Below are 25,070 nucleotides of genomic sequence, written 5' to 3'. Positions count from 1 at the left end.
AGGAAAATATGAAATCCTTGATTTGACCCTGCTTCAGAAATATCATAGCAAATCTTAGCTTCTTATACTTACTGAATAACTTGTGGTCCTTTCAGATTCATCTAGAAAATCACAAACACACAAGATGAAGACAATTAACAAGGGTGAACTGAAAGTGTTGTGAATCAGCCTCATTTCTGTAAATGTACATACTGCGTACTTCTTATGGTCATCTGTGATTTTTGTATGTGTACCCTGTGTGTGTCTTTGGTCTGTATGCAAGCATCCTTTGTTTATCCTTGAATTCAATGAAATCCTTCTAGAGGCCTTTTGCCTATCACCAGGTGTGAAATGTTAATGTTTGTAGAACAGCATGTGTCCAGGCCTCGGAAGAACTTCCCAGGAAAGGGGGTAGTTTTAATTAAAAGACAATAGAAGTTGACCAGATCTGATGAAGGCCTAATCCTCATCCTCCCTTTCTATTGCATATTCAAACTGGGTTGGACCTAGAGGTCACTCCTTCTTTTGTTTGTAACATAAAGTTAGTAGACTGTTTCTGAGAAGTCAGAATACTGAGATACTGGTGAAATCCATGATGGGGTGAAACAAACATGTACTTCTCTCCCTTGAGGGCCACTGGCCCCTCATTGAAAAGAATAAATGCCTGGATCCTGATCTTGCATCGTCCTGATTGAGTCTTAAGAGAAATATGGTAGTAAAAATATACTATCAGAACCAAGGTGAGCAATAGACACATTAAAAATGCACAGTGAAAAAAAAGACCTGTTAGATTTACTTACTTCAGATATGTGTTTTAAATAAGTATTAGGTTTGTTCTATGTGCATATACCTGGCTATAAATAAGAAACACACACTTGACATTGCAGGGGCGTTGTTACAGTGTATCTACACCATGCAGTCCAGAGTAACAAACTGGGTAATAAAATGTAATACCATGTACTAATGCAACAGGCTTGAAATGACTCTTGAATGAATTTCTTCAAAATGTTATTTTTCTCTCTTACATACGTAATAGGGGTGTAAAGGTACACATATTCGTACCGAAACATTTAGCTACAGGACGTTAGGTTCAATACAAATCTGTGCCGAATGTATTGAATGCAGTCCAACAGTAATCAATAAAAATAATGTTTTGTGTGTGGACCATGTTTAAAATTCGCATTCCAAGACAAATGGCGGACCATATTTCAGTTTAGTCAATTAACGTCAAAACACATTTGACACCTTTTCAAAATACTATTCTCGTTGTGCATCAGCAATATTGTCAGTGAATTTGAACGTACAGGCTTACCGTATCAAAAATTAACCAAAACCGAGGTACACACCGAACCATGTATCATATATATATATATAGTTTTAGAGCTACTTGGTGGGTTAAGTTAAGTCAAGTCACTTTTGTCAAGTCACTTGCGTTTTTATGGAGTAAATACTGGCCATTTAATATGGGCTTTGTTGAATGGGTTTATGGGCTGTGGGCTGTATGCTAATTGTCTACCTGGCTGGTCAGAAAGCGGGCTGATTGGCTCTTTAGAGAGGCAGAAAAAATGGGCCAAAATGTCATACTTGTCACTTGATCCTTGTGCAACTTTAGCATCACACATGAAGTAGGAAGGGAGGAACATTACATGCATTTGCAAATCATGTTAAACATGTAAAAAAAACATGTTCCCATATTTTTCACAACTATTTCTACAACTATAAAACTTATATGTCTGAATATTCTTTTTTAGACATGCACAAAATATTTCTACAGGTACAAAATTGCATACCTGGCTGTGAAGATGGCAGATGTGCTTTTCTGGTGAAAAGACTTAAACCTGCTGAAAGACATGTGGTATATTAGCAATGAGAGACATGGTGTGGGCTTTTTACTTTCACTTTTAAAAAGTGTGATATCTGACCTGTAAAGTTGTAAGGGTCACTGCGTGGAGAGAGTGATGGAGGTTCTGTGTTCACTGTATAATCACAGCTCACCCCTCTGCTTCTCACTGACTGCAGACGGCTGAATAAATCATCTTTGTTCACAGTAAACTGGCAGAACAGGTCTCCAGATGCACTCTTTGATGTCTTTGTTTTTAGATAAAACTGGTGTTTATCTCCAGTGTAAAGTTGGCAGTGGGTGGCCTCACCAAAATGCTTGGGTATATCACAGACAATGGAGATGGAACCATCATGAAGGACCATTATGTTTGGCTTCTGCAGTCTGTCTGTGTTGAGAGACCAGACAGTTATCAGAGACATTAGAATCCACACAAAACAGAGGTAACATGCTGTAAAATTCATTGATAGATTATCAAACACTAGACTAACTAGAATGTGAGAATTCTCACCCAGAACAGTCAATGAAACATAATCTGAGTGATCTGATAGAGTTCTTTCTCCTTCTGTGAGGTAATAACACCCCACTTTAGCCTCTAGAGGGGAACTCTGACGTGTCCACTGCTGGATCTGAACACCAGAGAGGGACATTTGACATGATGGGTGACTGTATGGAGCAGCTTCTATCCCATCCAGGTAGAAGAGACACAGAGACGCAGACTGAGACTGAGGTACTTCACAGGTCATCTGAACTGTGCTGCTCTCTCTGAGGACTGCAGGGGAGATCTTCAGGTGGGGCCTTGGAGGAGGAGCAGCAGTAACAGCAGGTGCTTTGGTGAAACAATAACAGACATAGTACCTCCAGTTATTTTATGGGCAAGACTCTACAATATCTGGATATGTTATAGATTTTTTGGACTTTGAAAGTCCTTGATGTCACTTGTCATGTGAACGCCATTTTGAACATTTTCAGTGTGAAAAGCAGGATGATGTGGTAAAACTGCTGTCGCACTCCATTCTCTTATATCATATACAATTTCAGCTGCTTTGATAACAATCCTGATGGCTTGGAAGAAAAACCTTGAGTCTTTACCATTAATATTCACGATGATGGATGTTGAAAAGGGGGCTAATTAAGGAAATCAGATCCTGAGATCAGTATAAAGGATATATTAATAGGACAGGGCTGCATCACCACCCATATAACGCAAGAAGAGGAACGATTGGTGTGCTATCTCGGCTAAATGTCAAAATACGGCCCAGTACGGCGCTTTATTTTGGCAATCCACTGCCAACAGATGTCCATGTCTCCTGGGAAACAATGAGAAAAATAGTTCTTTGTTCCATCATTGGTAAGAAATACACAGCAATAAGCTATTACTCCATTCACTCACTACAACCAAAGCCTCGTTTTCGCCCAGCGTGACAAGGGTGAATAGCCTGGTTTAAACCAAACTCACTTTGTGAATAGAGTCTGGGGATTCATGATTGGGAAACCTTTCCAACTAGCATGGTGATGGACGTAGCCATAGCATTAACTTTAAAATCATTGGTCCAGCCTAACCAATCACATTGATCAGGGAATCCTATCGTTCCTAACGTTACTTCCTACAAAACTTTACAAACTGAAAATGAACAGCATCAGTAGTCAGGAAACAAAAATTTGTAGGTCTACTTTTGCTGTGAAAACAAAACACATTCTTGCAACTGCAATTTTTGGTGTTTCTCTTTTTGGGGTCTGATGAAAACATTAATTATTTTGTTCCAGACTGGTATCTCCCTGAAAGGAGACTACTGTATATCATCATCTTCAGATACATTTCCCTGTGGTGACCCGTATACTTGTTGAGATAAGGATCACACCACTGATTCATGCGGTGGCCAAAATTACTGATGATACCACATCTGCAATGCTCCACACATTCTTTCAGGCATCATATTTGAATGACTTGTGAAAATGTGATAACATTTTGATTGCTGTGATGGTTTTTGTAGTGATGTAGTGACTCGATTAAATTACATGCATTTTCAAATCATGTTGACATAAAACTTCTTCACACATGTATAAACTGTTTCTACAATTATAAAACATTTTCACACATGAGTATATCATATGTCTATGAATATTTTACACATGCACAAAATATTTCTTCAGGTACCTAATTTCTTTGCACATCCACAAATTATTTTACACGGCTGCAAAACTTTGTTACAAAGTGCTTCCTGCATCTCTGACATGTAATCTCTGTCACATTTGCATTTAATAATGTTTACCCAGGTAAAAAAGTAGTATACTTTAGTGTGTTAGAAATATGATTAAAGTACATGAAGTATAAAGCAAGTATGCTCACACTGTTTGTACTTTATGTAAAGTATGTTTAATGTGTACTTTTAGAAAGTATACTTCAAAGTAGATGTTATTAAGTTCAACTTCAGTGTACTAAAATTAAATATACTTATTGTGCAATATTCAAAGTGTTTTTGTAATGTACCTTTTAAAAGTGTACTTTATTGTTAGTGTATTTTAAATGGTAAAGAAGTCTATTTAGTTTAAGTGTATTAAATTGCTAATACTTAGAGTTGTAATATAGTGTACTTATGGAAAGTATATTTTTTGGTAGGCCTAATACATTGTTTGTATAGTTTCATAGTCATCTCACCTTTAATAAAATACTAATGTGTGTAGCTTTTAGGCCTGATATGTCAGCCGCATAGACCTCTCCAGAATATATCCCGCCTCCTAACTTCCGTATCCATCCAACTTCCGGGCGTGGATTGTCTATGGGAAATAACATGGCGTTTTGAAAGATCGTACCTGTCAAACTCTGTAGGTGACAAAGTAGAAAAAGCTGCTGGGCAGATTGGCCTACACACTTCTGCCATCTAGTTTCCACTGGATTTTTTGATTTTCGGTGCCGTTTGAGTAGTATAGTCTATAGTATACTACTTAAACGGCACCGACAATCAAAAAATCCAGTGGAAACTATATGGCAGAAGTGTGTAGGCCAATCTGCCCACCAGCTTTTTCAACTTCGCTACCTACAGATGTTTTACCGGTATGATATTTCGAAACGCCATGTTATTCCCCATAGACAATCCACGCCCGGAAGTTGGATGGATACGGAAGTTACGGAGGCGGGACTTATTCTGGAGAGGTCTATGGATGGCAATGTGCAATAACCTAGCCTAGACACAGAGTCTGTCTCAAATGGTGTACTTACGTGAGTACACTTTCGTGTAGTACACTATGTGCACTGTGTGCTTACTGGCGGAGTGCGCAAATTTTAACAAAATAGTATTGTCTCATATCAAACACTAACTCCGTGCACTTCACGGAAATGACGATCGCAAACATTTTAACATAACTTTATTGGCGTCCTCAACTCGACAGTGACATGGTCATACTGTGTCAAAACATGAACCGTTTATGTTATAACTTGCTTGTACCTCCTTAAAGTCTGTTTTCCACTGCTGCTGCTTCAGCTTTCTCAACCGCGATTTCCACGAGTTTGAAAACGCTCCCTCCCCTTCCGCTATCTGGCCAAGATGGCGTCCGTTAAGGGCGAAAAGTGTCCAGCGTTGCACACTCAGCTTTTTGACCGTTATGAGTGCACCATCCGGGAACTTGCAGCGCCCTTCGTGTCGTTGGAATTGTCAGTGTGAACACCCTCATGCACTCAAATTAGGTATTGTAAGTGCAGAAGTACGCGATTTGAGACAGGCTCACACTGATCTATCAGTTTTGGTCAAATAATATTTTTTCTTTTGTTGATTTTGTGTCTTAGTAAGATAGTAGCCTATACGTTTGTGATGTAGTACAGGTTGTGAGAGGATGAATGTGGCATTTTGTTAAATTTATAGGCAACAAGGTTAAATGTATAGGCAGTCCAGTTGACCAATAACATGGCTGTTTGAATTTGAAATGGAGTGGGCGGATCTGTGCACCTTTAGAGCAAAACGTGGTGTGAGCAAACATTAACGTTATTTTATACAGTCTATGCTTGTAACTTTATTTGCAAGACAGATGGACTGTAGAGACCAGAAAATACATACGTTTACGGTCCGTATAAGGTTACAGGTTTGTCCAAATTAAAGATACCATAAATTCTAGTCATGCCAGAGACGTTGGTCCTACAGAGCCAGAAGGACTCGTCATATGAGATAACAAGGGCTGAAGCCAGTTATTCGTTATCAGGTGAGTCCCAAAGCATATTGTTAAATGATTCTGATGTAGCTTACTCTTTATGACCTTCGGTAGTCTTTGGAGAAGTTAAATTGATGGCTTAGCAATCTTTCAAGAGTTTGTTTTTATCCTTGCTAGTACAAACTAGCAATGCCAGATCACGTTAGCTAATTTAGCTAACGTTAACGTCATAAACGTCGACCAGATCCCTATCAAGAAGAAAACTACATTAGCCTGCTTTGTGTTTGTGGGATTATTGACAAGCGTTGGCTAGCACTAACGTTAGACAAACTATGATGGAAGAAAGTGTGTTCTTTATTAAGCAACGTTTGCCTAAAGTTCACCAATGTTCTTTAATATTATGTGTGGTGTAGGCTAAGTTAACTCACAGAAAGGAGGATGATGCTAGGCTAGTCACACTTCACATTCATTAGGCATGCTAATGACATTGTAGCTGTTTTTTTCTTTAATCGTGGAGACATCTTTTAAAATGAGTCTACAGGACAAATTAGCAGTGCATTTTATGAAGTAGAACGTTTTTTTCCACCATTGATATTAGAGGGGGAATTAAACCTGGTGTTCTACTAAGTTAGTGCTATGAAGCTTAGGCTACATGATTGATATTATGCCTTGGTTTATGCGATAGATTTAGATTTTTTTAATTATTTGTGTTTGACAGAGCATTCAACTTCATTTCATGGTAGTGTTTGTAATCGACCTAGTTTTAATCTGTAGCCTAACTATGTTTTTACAGGTGTTCCTGAACAGTTTTGAAGATGAGATGTCTGAACGCCTCAAATAATCAGCAGTAAAGGTAAATATTCTTCATCCAGGACCCTGTCCCATTACTCTTAAAGCATAACTTAAGCCAAAATGCAACCTAGGGTCTTTTTGTGAATGTACCTGAGTCAAACTTTCGTTTGAAAGCATAATTAAGTCAGAAGCGCCACCATTAAGCTTGACTGTATTGTCGTTTCTGGGCCAAATGCCATTTTGAATGGGAGTCGTAGGGGCAGAACTATTTTGATACATGATGATTTTGATTCATGCATCAAAATAGTAGGCTAGTGCCCCTACGACTCCCATTTAAAATGCCATTTGACCCGAAAACGATATTACGGTTGTATTGGAAACAAAGGAATCTAAGGTAATCAAATGCAGAAAACAGGTTGCACTCATATCGGTGCCAAGGTGCACAACGCTTTAAGGAAAGACTACCTGGCCAGGTCTACCCATACCAGGATGGCAAACAGATGGTGTCAATACCAATTTGACCCATAAAAAGTAAATGTCAAATAGGTACAGATAATCTGTATTAATCTCATCATTGCCAATGGATTTCTGTGTAAAATATTGTTTATCTTGTAAAATGTTGTCCATCTTCTTTCTGTTCACAGACAACAGAGACAAATTCTCTAATACCAAGGTCAATGCATTTGACTGCTGTCCAGCCCCGGGTTGCCACCGAAAACTTTATGCATCTTGGACTGGAAGATGGTGTGCTAGTAAGGAAGCTAGCTACCACAGCTTTTGCCACCACATCTCAGTGTTGGGAGGGAAGTTCACTCACTGCACAACTCTACCAGCTGTACCTTTCCTCCTCAGCCATGATCCGTAACCACCATGGTTTTCTTTCTGGGCCAGAACACTTTGCAAACAAATAAGCAATAAATGATCATGCATTACAAATTTAGCCATGTTAGACTGTTAAGTTGTTGGCTTGTAGGCTGGGTCTCCAGTAAACAATTTCAAGCTTAGAGGGCAAATTCTCTCACCTAGGAGGGTAAACAACTTTTGTTTTTCATGAAATCTGCATTTTGAATTGATGGTCTACCAATGAGGCTGTAGAGTATCGTGACACAATAGTGGCAAAAAGCACTTGCGCGATGAAACATGCATTCGGGTGTATTATATTATATATTATTTCACACACGTAGATATTAAATGTGTGCGCGCAAATTCTCTCTGCGCGTGCGCACTCAGAGGAAACTGCTCCCCAAGCATGGAAGAAAATGCTGTGGCGAGGAGGAATCTGACCAGCGCTCCAAACAGCCACTCGAAAAATCTATGCATGTGAAATAATATAATACGCCCAAATGCATGTTTTATCGCGTTACCACATCAACTTGAAAAGATATGCTCAAGAGATCCATAACTTTCAGAAAAATGTTTTACTTTTGTTATAGATGAATATTATTTTTTGTTTTCATGCATGTCAATAAATTTTTTTTCTCATAATCAAAGTGTAATTTGTCATGTAACAGAATAGGTAGGAGTACTAATAGTACAATTTTAAATCACACTAATATTATACTTAAATTGCATGCCTTTATAATGCTTAAAGTATCTTAAGACTATACTTTTATTAACATAACTGCAAACTTTCAAGGCACTTATTGTAGTCAGGAAGTACATTTGAAGTTAATTTAAAATATTACAGAAGCATGCCAAATGAATAGAAATGAGGATGATACTAGTGTATTCTAAATACACTACTACACTATTATTAGTTATACTGCAATGCCTTTTAAGTACATTTCCAATACACTTGGGATGTTACAAAATTGTACTGCGACTGTGTTTCGAATGCTCATAAAATCTCTTTTTGCATAATGTACTTAAGAACACTTAAAGTTTGAAAAAAGTTGTTCCATTTTAGCACACTAATTACACTCAAAGTATAGTCAAGTTGGTATTAAAGTTGAACTTAATACATAATTCAATACACTTAATTACACTTGGATTTGACGAAAAAAGTACAAACTGTACTTAGTACACTTTCAAAAAGTATACTTTTAATAGTTTTTTTTTTTACCTGGGTAGTTATTAAAGTTATTAAACGTGTTCTGAGAATCACTACACTCATCAATGTAAAAAGGCTGCCGCACAAGAGTTATCATAAACTACCATTGTTTGCAACCGTTTACCTGAAATAAAATTGTAAATGTAGTTATTTTTGTTCAGAGCACAACACCATACATACCTGGCTGTGAAGATGGCAGATGTGCTTTTCTGGTGATAACACTTAAACCTGCTGAAAGAAATGTGGAATTTGCAATGAGAGACATGGAATGGGCTTTTTACTTTCACTTTTAACATGTGTGATATCTGACCTGTAAAGTTGTAAGGGTCACTGCGTGGAGAGAGTGATGGAGGTTCTGTGTTCACTGTATAATCACAGCTCACCCCTCTGCTTCTCATTGACTGCAGACGTCTGAATAAATCATCTTTGTTCACAGTAAACTGGCAGAACAGGTCTCCAGTTGCACTCTTTGATGTCTTTGTTTTTAGATAAGACTGGCGTTCATCTCCAGTGTAAAGCTGGCAGTCGGTGGCCTCACCAAAATGCTTGGGTATGTCACAGACAATGGAGATGAAACCATCATGAAGGACCTTTATGTTTGGCTTCTGCAGTATGTCTGTGTTGAGAGACCAGAGAGTTATCAGAGACATTAGAATCCATAGAACGTTTTTAGATATGTTCTGTACGTGACATCTATTAATATATTCTATGTCATCAGAAGTAACATACTGTACATTTTTCATTTACTGTACATATATATTATCAAACACTAGAATGTGAGAATTCTCACCCAGAACAGTCAATGAAACATAATCTGAGTGATCTGATGGAGTTCTTTCTCCTTCTGTGTGGTAATAACACCCCACTTTAGCCTCTAGAGGGGAACTCTGACGTGTCCACTGCTGGATCTGAACACCAGAGAGGGACATTTGACATGATGGGTCATTGTATGGAGCAGCTTCTATCCCATCCAGGTAGAAGAGACACAGAGACGCAGACTGAGACTGAGGTACTTCACAGGTCATCTGAACTGTGCTGCTCTCTCTGAGGACTGCAGGGGAGATCTTCAGGTTGGGCTTTGGAGGAGGAGGAGCAGGTGCTGTTGTGAAACAATAAAAAAAAAACAATTATTTTTTGGTACACCTCAAGCTGGAATGTTGTTCGGCCTATTTTGGGAGTCCGAAGCCACCTTAAGATGATCAAAAGCCCCCCTAAAAGAAATATAGTAACTAGATGTACCGCATAGCAGTATAAAATATAACCGCCGCTTAGTCCTGTACATCCTCTATGTGAAAATAAATCACGCTTGTCCATTTGTCTCTATCTCCTGCTCCATCCCCTACTCTTGCAACTTTTGTGTATGCTTGTTTGTGCCTGCCTGTGTGTGTGTGCCTGTGTGTGTGTGAATGTCAATTTGTCTCCATCTCCTATAGAGCCTGACCGATATAGAATTTTCGAGGCCGATACCGATTTCGATATTTGAGTTTTTCAAAAACTGATAACCAATATCGACCGATTGTCATTTTTAACAAACACAATGTAAATATGTTCTCCCATAACAAGGTTCTAATCCAGGTGGGGCATTATGTATTTGAATTGGCCTGACTATCGAGTTTCCTAATGAAATGCTCTTTATATACAGTAATTCTTTTTTTTAAGAAATAAAAAAGTGAATAGTATAGAATAGAAAGAACAAATAGAGTACCCTCCACATTTATTGGTAAAGTTGCGTAATAAGTAAAAAGTGTAAAAAAAACAACTTTTGTTAATTTGTCCAGATACCAGACTCTCTCTTGTCTATTCTGCGCTTTAGCCCAATCAACTGGTTATGTATTGAGTTCATATCAGGGGACTGAAATGGCCATGGCAGAAGTTTAATTTTGTGTTCAGTAAACAATTTCTCTGTTGATCTGGACCTATGCTTTTGGATCATCAACCTGCTGGACTATCCAATAATGACCCACATAGTTTCTTGACAGACGGACATATTTTGATTTAAAATGTTGTCTTTTGATTGCCCTCTTTTGGGGTACAGCACCCGTTAGCAGGGTTACCTGCCAAGTCACAGCCTGATGTCTAGTGTCCTGACCTCTGTGTGTCTGTGTACATGTTGTCATTGTATCTGTTATTTAATAAAAACAGATATATTTTGGTAATGGGAAACCACTTTACTTAATAGTAAAATTACACTGAAAATAGCCTAGGCCTCAAAGGACTAATATATGTGATATTTTACAGTGTTGGAACGTCATGGCCTCAACTGGTCACCCCTGTTAACATTTTATGGGGGCACCACTAAGCTATGCCTACAATATCAGCCCCCATTGTTCTAATTAGCAATATAATCAGCAATATTGCAAGAGTGAAAACGAATGGCATGGTGTCCCTGCTAATACCAATTCATTGAAGCCCATTTAAGGTGTGATGAAATTTTGATACAGTACAGAGTATTTGTTAACAACTAATTTCCGTATGGTGACCAGTCTTTGTGGTGTGTTGATGATATAAGGATCACACCACTGATTCATGGTGGCCAAAATAACAGAGGATATCACATCGGCTTTCAGGCAATGGCATCATATTTGACATTTTGAAATGTGATCTTACCTTTAACAATAACTGAAACAGGTTGTGATTGCTGTGATGGTTTATCAGCAGCGTAGCAGTTTATTTTGACTATAGCAGGTAATGAGACCAAGCCTGACCATCTCATCAGGTCTTCCCCTGTGAGGGACAGCTGGCATGATGAGGCTTTGTATGTATTTGCCTCTTTATCCACTAAGGAGAAAATACAGTCTGACAAAGGAGGAGGCCGAGAGACCGCACAGCTCAGATCAACTGAGTCTCTCTCACTTACAATGTATGAGGACGCTGTCAGTGTAGGGGACAACCCTGTGAAAATTGATTTAAAAGAAAAAAGAAAAACAGAATTATTAAAGAGAAGTCTGATGATCTGGTGATAAACACCTTTTATGCTGTGGTTACTACAGGCACATACAGCCCATAGCTGTGTGCACAAACAAACACATCAGAACATAAAAAAAGAAACATGGAAGATGAGAGTTACATAATGAATGCACCAGATACTTGAGGCACAATGTTACCTAAGGAAGAAGCAGTTTGACTAGATCCTGCATTGATGACATCTTTGTTAACCAGAAACGTGTACAACTCTGGTCAAACACAGCAGAACAAAAGGCTAGTCGGCAAGGTACAATAAAGCCACATCATCAAGTTACTGATGTGGCTTCAAAGGTGAAAAACACTGCTATACAATGGCTTGAATATGCAGGTGCTAATTTTGAATCATGAATAAATAATAATTTTAGTATCCCTGCTTGTATTAAGAATGTAGAAAAAAGGTTTATCTTTCAAGACCAATTATTAGAGTATAATAGTGACTCAATTATATTATTAACATCTGTCATGAAACACACATTTAAAGGAGTAGTTCGGAATTGTGGACATAGGACCTCATTTCCAAGTTAACCAGTGTGATATTTATCAGTGGACTGGATGAGACGTGTTGAAAACGATCTGATAAATATCACACTGGCTAACTTGGAAATGAGGTCCTATGTCCAAAATCCCGAACAACCCCTTTAAGATAACTGACCTTGGGCTTTTGTGAAATGAAATGGACCTAAGGAAAGAGAGATAAAGAAAGAAGTCAAAACAAGGTTTCTTATTCAAAAACAAATACAGTGCCTTCCACATGTATACCCCCTGGTAAAATTGTGTAAAAAGATGTGTAAAAAAATAAACTTCAAGTCATTCATCTTAGTCAATGAAAACAATGAGGTTGTCCAGATTACCAGAATATCTTTCCCATTCTGCTCTTTAGCCCATTCAACTGGTTGTCTATTGAGTTCAGAGTTCAGAGGACTGAAATGCATGGCAGAAGTTTGATTTTTTGATAATTTCTAAACAAGCAAACAATGAAGTTGTTCATGATACCATGCACCCTAATGAGGTTCCCAGGGTCAAATCAGGACCAGATCACAGACCCAGACATTTATCAGTAGATATAGGGCTTTTTTCAGTATAGTCCTCATTCTATATATTCTAAACCCACCAAATGTTCATTGCCCAATAACTTAATTTCCATTTCATCTGACCATAGCACACGGTTCCAGGCAAAGTCCCAGTGGTATAACAACATCAACCATTTACATTCATAATTAAATGCAAATAAAACTTTTCCTGACATCCATTCTAAATTGTCTATTTTTTGGAGAATTGGTGACCCCATGCAGGTGCTACTTTTTCTATAACTCTCCAACAGTGATGACTGATATCTAACAGGTAATATGATAGCAAAATAGATGACAAAATGTCAGCGCTATACTTACAGTATGGGTGAATAATAAAAACGATGGCATAGAGAAAGCACACCATTCTGCATACAGCCATGTTGATGAAGGACCTGAAAAGTGGTCTGACACACAGACATCAAACGGGGACGTAAAATGAGGGACCACCCACACACCAGAGTGAGAGATTTAAAATGTTTCTTTCTTTTGGCGATAGTTATGTGGGGATTTTGAATGTAGAAGTGAAACTGATACATGTATGCAGGGTCGGTTCTCCCTATACAGCGGGGAAAATAAGTATTGAACACGTCAACATTTTTTTCAGTAAGTATACTTCCAATGAGGCTATTTGCATGAAATTTTCACCAGACATTAGTATTAACTCAGATAATCCACCCATATAAAAAAATCCAAACATTAAAGTCCATAGGTAGAGTTATGTGCAATAAAGTGGAATGACACAGGAAAAAAGTATTTTTTCCTGTGTCACGCCTGCAGAAATTTCTTAAATACTTTGTGGAAAAGCCTTTATTCGTAATGACAGCTTCAAGGCATTTCCTGTATGATGAAACTAATCAGTCACAGTATTCTGGTGTGAGTTTGGCCCATTCTTTTAAACAGATAGTCCTTTATATTGAAGATTTCAGGGGTCCCTCTTGTGAATCCTGATCTTTAGTTAACTTCCAAAACTGTTCAATTGAATTGAAGTCAGGGCCTTGATTTCTTTTCTCTGAAACCAATTGAGAGTTTCCTTTGCTGAATGCTTTGAATCATTGTCCTGCTGGAAAGTCTAGCCATGTCTCATCCTCACCATCCTGATGGATGTAAAGATTCTCCCAGAACAAAATGACTCCATTCATCATTCCTTCAACTGTATGAAGTCTGCTAGTACCATGAGATGAAAAACAGCCCACACCATGATGCCACCACCTCCAAACCTCATTGTTGGTATGGTATTTTTAGTGTGATGCACAGTGCCATTTCTCCTCCAAATATGGTGTGTAGTATGACATCCGAAAAGTTACATTTTTAACCAGAATACATTCTCTCAGTATTTCATAGGATTGTTCAAATGTTGTGTAGCAAACTTTCAACGAGCTTCGACATGTTTTTCTTCAGCAATAGAATCATGCTGGATGAGCGTGCATAGAGGCCATGGCAGTGGAGTGCATTACCTATGATTTTCTCTGTAACAATTGTACCTGCTGCCTACAAATCTTTCTGGAGCTTTCTCAGAGTGGTCCTTGGCTCTTGGGCTACTCTTTTGACTATCCTTCTGACTTCCTGGTCAGAAATCATGCAAGGAGATCCTGTGCATGGCCAGTTGATGATGTAGTGATGTTCCTTCCACTTGCAGATAATGGCTCCAATACTGCTTTCTGGATGATTCTGAAGTTTTGAAGTGCATCTGTAACCAGTTCCATTGATATGTTTTGCAACAATAAGGTTGCAAAGATCTTGGGAGAGCTCTTTGCTTTTACCCATCATGAAATGTTTCTTGTGTGACACCTTGCTAACAAAAAACCTTTTTATAGCCCACCAGTATGTACTAAACCAGCTTATATCAATTTGCACAGATAGGAGGGATAATTTCTCTAACTACTTATAGATTCCAGTTTGTTCCTTGCCATTCCTTGCGTTTGTGTACTGCTTTTTCTTAGCGTGTTCAATACTTTTTCCCTGTGCCATTCCACTTTTTTACTCATAACACTACTTTTAGACATTAATGTTTGGATTTTTATATATGTGTGGATTACCTAAATTAATACTAATGTCTAATACTTTGATGTCTTTGTTTTTAGATAAGACTGGCGTTCATCTCCAGTGTAAAGCTGGCAGTCGGTGGCCTCACCAAAATGCTTGGGTATGTCACAGACAATGGAGATGAAACCATCATGAAGGACCTTTATGTTTGGCTTCTGCAGTATGTCTGTGTTGAGAGACCAGAGAGTTATCAGAGACATTAGAATCCATAGAACGTTTTTAGATATGTTCTGTACGTGACATCTATTAATATATTCTATGTCATCAGAAGTAACATACTGTACATTTTTCATTTACTGTACATATATATTATCAAACACTAGAATGTGAGAATTCTCACCCAGAACAGTCAATGAAACATAATCTGAGTGATCTGATGGAGTTCTTTCTCCTTCTGTGTGGTAATAACACCCCACTTTAGCCTCTAGAGGGGAACTCTGACGTGTCCACTGCTGGATCTGAACACCAGAGAGGGACATTTGACATGATGGGTCATTGTATGGAGCAGCTTCTATCCCATCCAGGTAGAAGAGACACAGAGACGCAGACTGAGACTGAGGTACTTCACAGGTCATCTGAACTGTGCTGCTCTCTCTGAGGACTGCAGGGGAGATCTTCAGGTTGGGCTTTGGAGGAGGAGGAGCAGGTGCTGTTGTGAAACAATAAAAAAAAAACAATTATTTTTTGGTACACCTCAAGCTGGAATGTTGTTCGGCCTATTTTGGGAGTCCGAAGCCACCTTAAGATGATCAAAAGCCCCCCTAAAAGAAATATAGTAACTAGATGTACCGCATAGCAGTATAAAATATAACCGCCGCTTAGTCCTGTACATCCTCTATGTGAAAATAAATCACGCTTGTCCATTTGTCTCTATCTCCTGCTCCATCCCCTACTCTTGCAACTTTTGTGTATGCTTGTTTGTGCCTGCCTGTGTGTGTGTGCCTGTGTGTGTGTGAATGTCAATTTGTCTCCATCTCCTATAGAGCCTGACCGATATAGAATTTTCGAGGCCGATACCGATTTCGATATTTGAGTTTTTCAAAAACTGATAACCAATATCGACCGATTGTCATTTTTAACAAACACAATGTAAATATGTTCTCCCATAACAAGGTTCTAATCCAGGTGGGGCATTATGTATTTGAATTGGCCTGACTATCGAGTTTCCTAATGAAATGCTCTTTATATACAGTAATTCTTTTTTTTAAGAAATAAAAAAGTGAATAGTATAGAATAGAAAGAACAAATAGAGTACCCTCCACATTTATTGGTAAAGTTGCGTAATAAGTAAAAAGTGTAAAAAAAACAACTTTTGTTAATTTGTCCAGATACCAGACTCTCTCTTGTCTATTCTGCGCTTTAGCCCAATCAACTGGTTATGTATTGAGTTCATATCAGGGGACTGAAATGGCCATGGCAGAAGTTTAATTTTGTGTTCAGTAAACAATTTCTCTGTTGATCTGGACCTATGCTTTTGGATCATCAACCTGCTGGACTATCCAATAATGACCCACATAGTTTCTTGACAGACGGACATATTTTGATTTAAAATGTTGTCTTTTGATTGCCCTCTTTTGGGGTACAGCACCCGTTAGCAGGGTTACCTGCCAAGTCACAGCCTGATGTCTAGTGTCCTGACCTCTGTGTGTCTGTGTACATGTTGTCATTGTATCTGTTATTTAATAAAAACAGATATATTTTGGTAATGGGAAACCACTTTACTTAATAGTAAAATTACACTGAAAATAGCCTAGGCCTCAAAGGACTAATATATGTGATATTTTACAGTGTTGGAACGTCATGGCCTCAACTGGTCACCCCTGTTAACATTTTATGGGGGCACCACTAAGCTATGCCTACAATATCAGCCCCCATTGTTCTAATTAGCAATATAATCAGCAATATTGCAAGAGTGAAAACGAATGGCATGGTGTCCCTGCTAATACCAATTCATTGAAGCCCATTTAAGGTGTGATGAAATTTTGATACAGTACAGAGTATTTGTTAACAACTAATTTCCGTATGGTGACCAGTCTTTGTGGTGTGTTGATGATATAAGGATCACACCACTGATTCATGGTGGCCAAAATAACAGAGGATATCACATCGGCTTTCAGGCAATGGCATCATATTTGACATTTTGAAATGTGATCTTACCTTTAACAATAACTGAAACAGGTTGTGATTGCTGTGATGGTTTATCAGCAGCGTAGCAGTTTATTTTGACTATAGCAGGTAATGAGACCAAGCCTGACCATCTCATCAGGTCTTCCCCTGTGAGGGACAGCTGGCATGATGAGGCTTTGTATGTATTTGCCTCTTTATCCACTAAGGAGAAAATACAGTCTGACAAAGGAGGAGGCCGAGAGACCGCACAGCTCAGATCAACTGAGTCTCTCTCACTTACAATGTATGAGGACGCTGTCAGTGTAGGGGACAACCCTGTGAAAATTGATTTAAAAGAAAAAAGAAAAACAGAATTATTAAAGAGAAGTCTGATGATCTGGTGATAAACACCTTTTATGCTGTGGTTACTACAGGCACATACAGCCCATAGCTGTGTGCACAAACAAACACATCAGAACATAAAAAAAGAAACATGGAAGATGAGAGTTACATAATGAATGCACCAGATACTTGAGGCACAATGTTACCTAAGGAAGAAGCAGTTTGACTAGATCCTGCATTGATGACATCTTTGTTAACCAGAAACGTGTACAACTCTGGTCAAACACAGCAGAACAAAAGGCTAGTCGGCAAGGTACAATAAAGCCACATCATCAAGTTACTGATGTGGCTTCAAAGGTGAAAAACACTGCTATACAATGGCTTGAATATGCAGGTGCTAATTTTGAATCATGAATAAATAATAATTTTAGTATCCCTGCTTGTATTAAGAATGTAGAAAAAAGGTTTATCTTTCAAGACCAATTATTAGAGTATAATAGTGACTCAATTATATTATTAACATCTGTCATGAAACACACATTTAAAGGAGTAGTTCGGAATTGTGGACATAGGACCTCATTTCCAAGTTAACCAGTGTGATATTTATCAGTGGACTGGATGAGACGTGTTGAAAACGATCTGATAAATATCACACTGGCTAACTTGGAAATGAGGTCCTATGTCCAAAATCCCGAACAACCCCTTTAAGATAACTGACCTTGGGCTTTTGTGAAATGAAATGGACCTAAGGAAAGAGAGATAAAGAAAGAAGTCAAAACAAGGTTTCTTATTCAAAAACAAATACAGTGCCTTCCACATGTATACCCCCTGGTAAAATTGTGTAAAAAGATGTGTAAAAAAATAAACTTCAAGTCATTCATCTTAGTCAATGAAAACAATGAGGTTGTCCAGATTACCAGAATATCTTTCCCATTCTGCTCTTTAGCCCATTCAACTGGTTGTCTATTGAGTTCAGAGTTCAGAGGACTGAAATGCATGGCAGAAGTTTGATTTTTTGATAATTTCTAAACAAGCAAACAATGAAGTTGTTCATGATACCATGCACCCTAATGAGGTTCCCAGGGTCAAATCAGGACCAGATCACAGACCCAGACATTTATCAGTAGATATAGGGCTTTTTTCAGTATAGTCCTCATTCTATATATTCTAAACCCACCAAATGTTCATTGCCCAATAACTTAATTTCCATTTCATCTGACCATAGCACACGGTTCCAGGCAAAGTCCCAGTGGTATAACAACATCAACCATTTACATTCATAATTAAATGCAAATAAAACTTTTCCTGACATCCATTCTAAATTGTCTATTTTTTGGAGAATTGGTGACCCCATGCAGGTGCTACTTTTTCTATAACTCTCCAACAGTGATGACTGATATCTAACAGGTAATATGATAGCAAAATAGATGACAAAATGTCAGCGCTATACTTACAGTATGGGTGAATAATAAAAACGATGGCATAGAGAAAGCACACCATTCTGCATACAGCCATGTTGATGAAGGACCTGAAAAGTGGTCTGACACACAGACATCAAACGGGGACGTAAAATGAGGGACCACCCACACACCAGAGTGAGAGATTTAAAATGTTTCTTTCTTTTGGCGATAGTTATGTGGGGATTTTGAATGTAGAAGTGAAACTGATACATGTATGCAGGGTCGGTTCTCCCTATACAGCGGGGAAAATAAGTATTGAACACGTCAACATTTTTTTCAGTAAGTATACTTCCAATGAGGCTATTTGCATGAAATTTTCACCAGACATTAGTATTAACTCAGATAATCCACCCATATAAAAAAATCCAAACATTAAAGTCCATAGGTAGAGTTATGTGCAATAAAGTGGAATGACACAGGAAAAAAGTATTTTTTCCTGTGTCACGCCTGCAGAAATTTCTTAAATACTTTGTGGAAAAGCCTTTATTCGTAATGACAGCTTCAAGGCATTTCCTGTATGATGAAACTAATCAGTCACAGTATTCTGGTGTGAGTTTGGCCCATTCTTTTAAACAGATAGTCCTTTATATTGAAGATTTCAGGGGTCCCTCTTGTGAATCCTGATCTTTAGTTAACTTCCAAAACTGTTCAATTGAATTGAAGTCAGGGCCTTGATTTCTTTTCTCTGAAACCAATTGAGAGTTTCCTTTGCTGAATGCTTTGAATCATTGTCCTGCTGGAAAGTCTAGCCATGTCTCATCCTCACCATCCTGATGGATGTAAAGATTCTCCCAGAACAAAATGACTCCATTCATCATTCCTTCAACTGTATGAAGTCTGCTAGTACCATGAGATGAAAAACAGCCCACACCATGATGCCACCACCTCCAAACCTCATTGTTGGTATGGTATTTTTAGTGTGATGCACAGTGCCATTTCTCCTCCAAATATGGTGTGTAGTATGACATCCGAAAAGTTACATTTTTAACCAGAATACATTCTCTCAGTATTTCATAGGATTGTTCAAATGTTGTGTAGCAAACTTTCAACGAGCTTCGACATGTTTTTCTTCAGCAATAGAATCATGCTGGATGAGCGTGCATAGAGGCCATGGCAGTGGAGTGCATTACCTATGATTTTCTCTGTAACAATTGTACCTGCTGCCTACAAATCTTTCTGGAGCTTTCTCAGAGTGGTCCTTGGCTCTTGGGCTACTCTTTTGACTATCCTTCTGACTTCCTGGTCAGAAATCATGCAAGGAGATCCTGTGCATGGCCAGTTGATGATGTAGTGATGTTCCTTCCACTTGCAGATAATGGCTCCAATACTGCTTTCTGGATGATTCTGAAGTTTTGAAGTGCATCTGTAACCAGTTCCATTGATATGTTTTGCAACAATAAGGTTGCAAAGATCTTGGGAGAGCTCTTTGCTTTTACCCATCATGAAATGTTTCTTGTGTGACACCTTGCTAACAAAAAACCTTTTTATAGCCCACCAGTATGTACTAAACCAGCTTATATCAATTTGCACAGATAGGAGGGATAATTTCTCTAACTACTTATAGATTCCAGTTTGTTCCTTGCCATTCCTTGCGTTTGTGTACTGCTTTTTCTTAGCGTGTTCAATACTTTTTCCCTGTGCCATTCCACTTTTTTACTCATAACACTACTTTTAGACATTAATGTTTGGATTTTTATATATGTGTGGATTACCTAAATTAATACTAATGTCCGGTGAAAATTTCATGCGAATAGCCTCACTGGAAGTATACTCACTGATACTGATACTCACTATACCCCTCCCCTGTCTGCCCTTGAGTCAACATAGTGACAGACAGGTAGGCCTAGTTAAAAAGTGTTTCATAGACTACATTAAGAAGATGAACATGAAACCGAATTACCATTCAGGGCATGAAAAACGGGTAAACTGTAACAGTCGGGTAAACTGGTTTGATGTCTACACGCATCTCTCCAGCTCGTGTTGCTGGCCTAGGCCAACCATAGGCCTACAGGGAAGTGAATCCCCTGATATGTCTGCGGCTTGCTTGCAAGCCTTTCCCGGTCACGGTAGCCTACTTATAAGGTGTGCAATATACAGTAATCGCATGTTCCGTATTTGAATGCGGATGACTGGCTGAAAAATAATAACCTCATCAAATGCGCTCATGATAACCTGCAGCTCGGGATGAAACTAGCAGTTTTTCAGCAGAAACATAGGAGAACCCGTCAAAACTAATCGGTAATTTCACTCTTCCATTTTAAAAGAAGTAAATGGTTTTATAATATTTCAGTCAAGCTTTAGTTGGTTTAGCCTACTGAACTATGCAAAATGGAAAGTAGCCCAATGTAACTTTGACAGACACACAGGTGAAGCACAGTCAGCCTCAGCCAGTAGGCTACTAGCAGATCCTTACAAAAAAATAACTGCATTGCTTCAAGTGTCAAACTGCAGATTTCTGAGTATCAAAACCGCAGTTTTGGAGGAAATATTTACAGTTCTTATGCAGGGAATGCAGTATTTTGGACAAAAACTGCATTGCACTGCATATTACTGTAATTTACTACAGAAATGCAGTACATTGGACATGAAAATACTAGGCTACTGCAATGTAGCCTACTATAACTGAACTGTAGCCTACTTCGAAAAAGATGCAGTTATTTTTTGTAAGGGGATATGTACAGCTGCAGCAAGCATCAAAAGCCAACGGCCCAGACCCTAAAACTGGGCATTTATATAGATGTGAAGGTCCTTTATGGGGAAAAACACTATTTGGTAACTTCCATAGACATCCAAAATGGGGTGGGATGATTGTATTGGGAGCACTGAGGTGTCAGATAATATATACATATAAAAATGGTTACATTTTGATCCTCAGAGTTCAGTTAGGATGGCCCCTTATAGGCCCCATGGAAGTCTGAACCGGCACTGCTAGCCTATTCCTCAGAAATATAGCTGATATAAACTGAAATTAATCTGTCAATTAAGTCTGTTTTGTTTGAATGTCAACTGAAGTAACGGTACCCTGCATCACTTCTAGCACCTTTAAACTTGAAGTGCTTTGGTGATATTTTAATTCCATGTGGACTGAGCCAACACCGGCGCCGAGATGAGTGCACTGTCACTTGACACCCACATCAGCGCCAAAGTTTTTAACTGCCAAACACTGGATGAACAATGGAGTGTCGCCGACAAAATAGAACTGAATCGTAATTTAGGCGGTGGCAAAGTGTGATGCTGGTGTGCAGAGTTGTATTAAGAAGACCAAAATAATGTAATTGAATGTCGAAAGGGGACTGTGCCGCACTCGTGTCCACAGCCCTTAAAAGCACCATTCCACCGGCGGGTTGCAGACAAATGGCCCAATTGCCACTATTGGTCTAAAATCTTTTTCGTTTGTTCAGTTATACTCCATATATCATTTTGATAACATTTCATGTATTTTCTAAATATTTATGACAAGTTAAATTTAAAGAGATGGTGGTCCAATGGTGGACCACAAGTGGTATGCCACCGGCAGCATACCACCAGCAGTCCGCTATCTGCCAATCTGATTTTGCTATCTGGGGTCCGTCAAAATAGAAGCAGCCAAAGGTGATTGTTGATAACAGAACAAGTTACGATGTAAAATGAAAAAAATATATATTTGGCTGCACACAATTAATGCGATTAAAAAAAATTCCCTAGTTGGAATCCATTTGTGTCTTTGTATCTGTTTTGACACACACACACACACACACACACACACACACACCCTAAACACTTTTGGCACTTTTTTGGTTCATCTACCATAAATTGTTTATTTTTAGGGCTTTTGCACCCCTGGTACAATTAGCAGTGTATGCTATTCGTACCCTGGTGCAATTAGAAGTGAATTCTATTCGTACCCTGGTGCACACAGCGATGTGTCCTATTAGTACCCCGTCTGGTACAAATATCAATGTATGCTATTCGTACCCCGGTGCACACAGCAATGTGTCCTATTAGTACCCCGTCTGGTACAAATATCAGTGTATGCTATTCGTACCCCGGTGCACACAGCAATGTGTTCTAGTAATACCCCGTCTGGTACAAATATCAGTTTATGCTATTTGCACCCCTGTGATTTATTCTGGCATATTGATCACACAATGTACTACTACTAATAAAAAACAAGCAACATGTTTTTTTTTTGTTACGTAACAGGGTGTGAATAGCTCAGCTGTGTAATGCTCAGCTGTGTAATAGACACTCTGAATAAAACATGCTGTTTGCATTAATGTATAGTTAGAAGTGGATGCTATTCGTACTCTGGTATAGTACTGTATGCTATTACACCCTGGTGCATGAACTAGCTAATTATTGCAATGAAAACTTCCGTTTGAGAACCGATTTCTTGTTCAAATTGCGCGCCTTCTCTCCGGAGATGTTGGTACACACGCACTACTCACTCTGCCATAACGCATCACGGGGGAATCGAACCCCGGTCTCCCACATCCTATCCCAGTCTCTGACCACAGCACTATCTGCACTAGTGAATGGTGTTTGCGGGTAAACTTATAGTTTATAGGCCTGAACGTCATATTTACGAAATTTCTGTTAACTAACAAACTGACGGTTGCATGTTTTCACTGAAGCAAAAGTATGAAAATAAAACACAACTTTTCAATCTAAAACTTAATCTGAACAGATATTAGTGCCGAAACCTTTCAGAATTCCTCACTTTCTGCTGACGAAAAAACAAATGTCCGCCATATTTTTTGTGCACGTGAGCAACGTCTTTTTGTTGTTATGTCACAGGTGTGAATAGCTCAGCTGTGTGGCCAAGGCTATTCGTACCAAGGGTGTAAATAGACATTTTTATCACTATCTCTGCCGATTCTCTAACAGTCTCCAGCTGGTCAAGGCCCAAGGGGTCACACCATGATGGTTCCCTGTGACACAGAGTACCCTGCCTTCGTTTCTGAGCGCACCATCAAAGAGACAGCTGGAAACATTGACTACGAGGGCTGCATGAGGTACAGCAGCCGAAAATACATGTGCACACTATAGTATACAACATCACCCAACCAAGCTCTGCTCACTCAGGATGTGGTCTTGCACTCGTTAACATTTCATGCTTAAGATGTGCATGGGGTTATGCATACAGCTAAGTAAAAACAGCACTGAAAGAATACAAAAATACCCTGTATAGCCTGCATTTTGCCTGCATTTTCAGTTGCTTTCATTTCTGGGAACCTGGAAGTGAATTAATGTATACTATAAGTAGCCCTATCCAATGTGTTCCTTTACCTTGACTGGCGGAGTAAGTTGGTTACACCACCATTTGAACTGCAGGAAGCATACACAATGAAAGATGAAGAATTGATTTCTGTTAAAACATATTTTTTATATATAATTATAAAGTGTTTCCCAGATAAACCGCCCACCCTTCTTGTTTGCAAGACTTTTGTCATTCAGCAGATTCCCAGGAGTAACCTCTTCATGGTTGTAGTTCCATCCCTTCAGTTACAGTATCATGGACCCTATTGAGATCATGTATATCAGGGGTCTCCAACCTTTTTGGGAATGAGGGCTACCTGAAGGACCCGAAATCATATGGAGGGCTACTCATTTGAAACAAACAGACCCTCACCCCTTTTTTGCAAGGGTAATCCTAAATAATAGGCCTATATGATTTTTACATTTAAATTATCAATATTATGTAGGCCTATAAGCCTTTATATATTCTATCTAATCTTTAATAATCTTTTTGCTTGTTTTTGCACCACCTACTAAAACATTTTATGTCACTTACTGCAAACATCACCTAACCTGCTAGCTGTCTGTGTCCTGAATACACTGTAAAAAAATGCGATCTCTGTGGACAGCCCAGGCTCCAAAAACAGCAACAAAAACAACCTGGACAAACATAGCCCATAACAAACTGTTCCAGCAAATCACAGATGAGATGCGCGTTTAGGAGAGTTTCAATTGCACGGGAGCAGCACGGGAAGTAGCGAGCTAGCTCTCTGTTTTGTTTGAAAGTCAACAGAAGTGACGTTACCCAGCATCGCTTAGAGCACCTTTAAGTTCAGATTTCAGTGGACAATTTGGTTGTAACATTTCAATAGCAATCACCAACACCCACCCTAACTTATGACAACGCCTTTTATAGTTATTGCACATCTGAAATCTCTCCATGATTAAGACAAAAAATTTTTTGTTTATTGCCAAGTAATTCGCAGTCCTATTGCATGGCATGCATTTCACAAGATTTTCAGCGCTATTGCTACACCAGTAGGCTATGGAGGAGAATGGTGGGT

The 25,070-nt window shown here is 38.8% G+C and overlaps 2 protein-coding genes across 3 annotated transcripts in view; both read right to left on the bottom strand.

The window, feature by feature from the left end:
* Positions 1–13,242, bottom strand: part of LOC143103846 (uncharacterized) — a 29,367-nt gene extending 16,125 nt beyond the window's left edge. The window contains exons 1-7 of one of the 2 annotated variants that reach the window (XM_076267688.1): positions 13,157–13,242; positions 12,421–12,447; positions 11,412–11,696; positions 9,595–9,903; positions 9,115–9,420; positions 8,985–9,032; positions 2,331–2,648 (exon numbers count right to left, since the gene is read on the bottom strand). In XM_076267688.1, the coding sequence (XP_076123803.1) occupies positions 2,331–2,648; positions 8,985–9,032; positions 9,115–9,420; positions 9,595–9,903; positions 11,412–11,696; positions 12,421–12,447; positions 13,157–13,217 (1,354 nt within the window). In that variant the 5' untranslated portion in view covers positions 13,218–13,242. The remainder of the gene's footprint in view (positions 1–2,330; positions 2,649–8,984; positions 9,033–9,114; positions 9,421–9,594; positions 9,904–11,411; positions 11,697–12,420; positions 12,448–13,156) is intronic. The other variant, XM_076267689.1, reaches the window with a different exon arrangement.
* Positions 13,243–14,892: 1,650 nt separating this feature from the next.
* Positions 14,893–18,869, bottom strand: LOC143104900 (uncharacterized). Its single transcript, XM_076269233.1, has 5 exons — positions 18,784–18,869; positions 18,048–18,074; positions 17,039–17,323; positions 15,222–15,530; positions 14,893–15,047 (listed from the first exon to the last, which is right to left on the bottom strand). The coding sequence occupies exons 1-5, from the start codon at positions 18,842–18,844 to the stop codon at positions 14,893–14,895; spliced, it is 837 nt and encodes a 278-aa protein (XP_076125348.1). The 5' UTR covers positions 18,845–18,869.
* Between the last annotated feature and the right edge of the window lie 6,201 nt (positions 18,870–25,070).

The sequence above is a fragment of the Alosa pseudoharengus genome, unplaced genomic scaffold, assembly GCF_046254945.1.
Source record: "Alosa pseudoharengus isolate Yale_2024_CS ecotype anadromous, Long Island Sound unplaced genomic scaffold, YU_APseudo_1.1 YU_APseudo_1.1_scf_5, whole genome shotgun sequence".
Taxonomy (NCBI): Eukaryota; Metazoa; Chordata; class Actinopteri; order Clupeiformes; family Clupeidae; genus Alosa; species Alosa pseudoharengus.
Note: the sequence above shows the minus strand (reverse complement) of the source record. Positions and strands in the feature narration are given on the sequence as shown.

Coding starts and splice junctions, on each gene's coding strand:
- LOC143104900 (XM_076269233.1), bottom strand. CDS start 18,844: ATGGCTGTATGCAGAATGGTGTGCTTTCTCTATGCCATCGTTTTTATT. Junction 18,075..18,783: donor TTTTATTATTCACCCATACT/GTAAGTATAGCG, acceptor CTCTTTCCTTAG/GTCCATTTCATTTCACAAAA. Junction 15,531..17,038: donor TGTTTCAGTTATTGTTAAAG/GTAAGATCACAT, acceptor GTTTCACAACAG/CACCTGCTCCTCCTCCTCCA.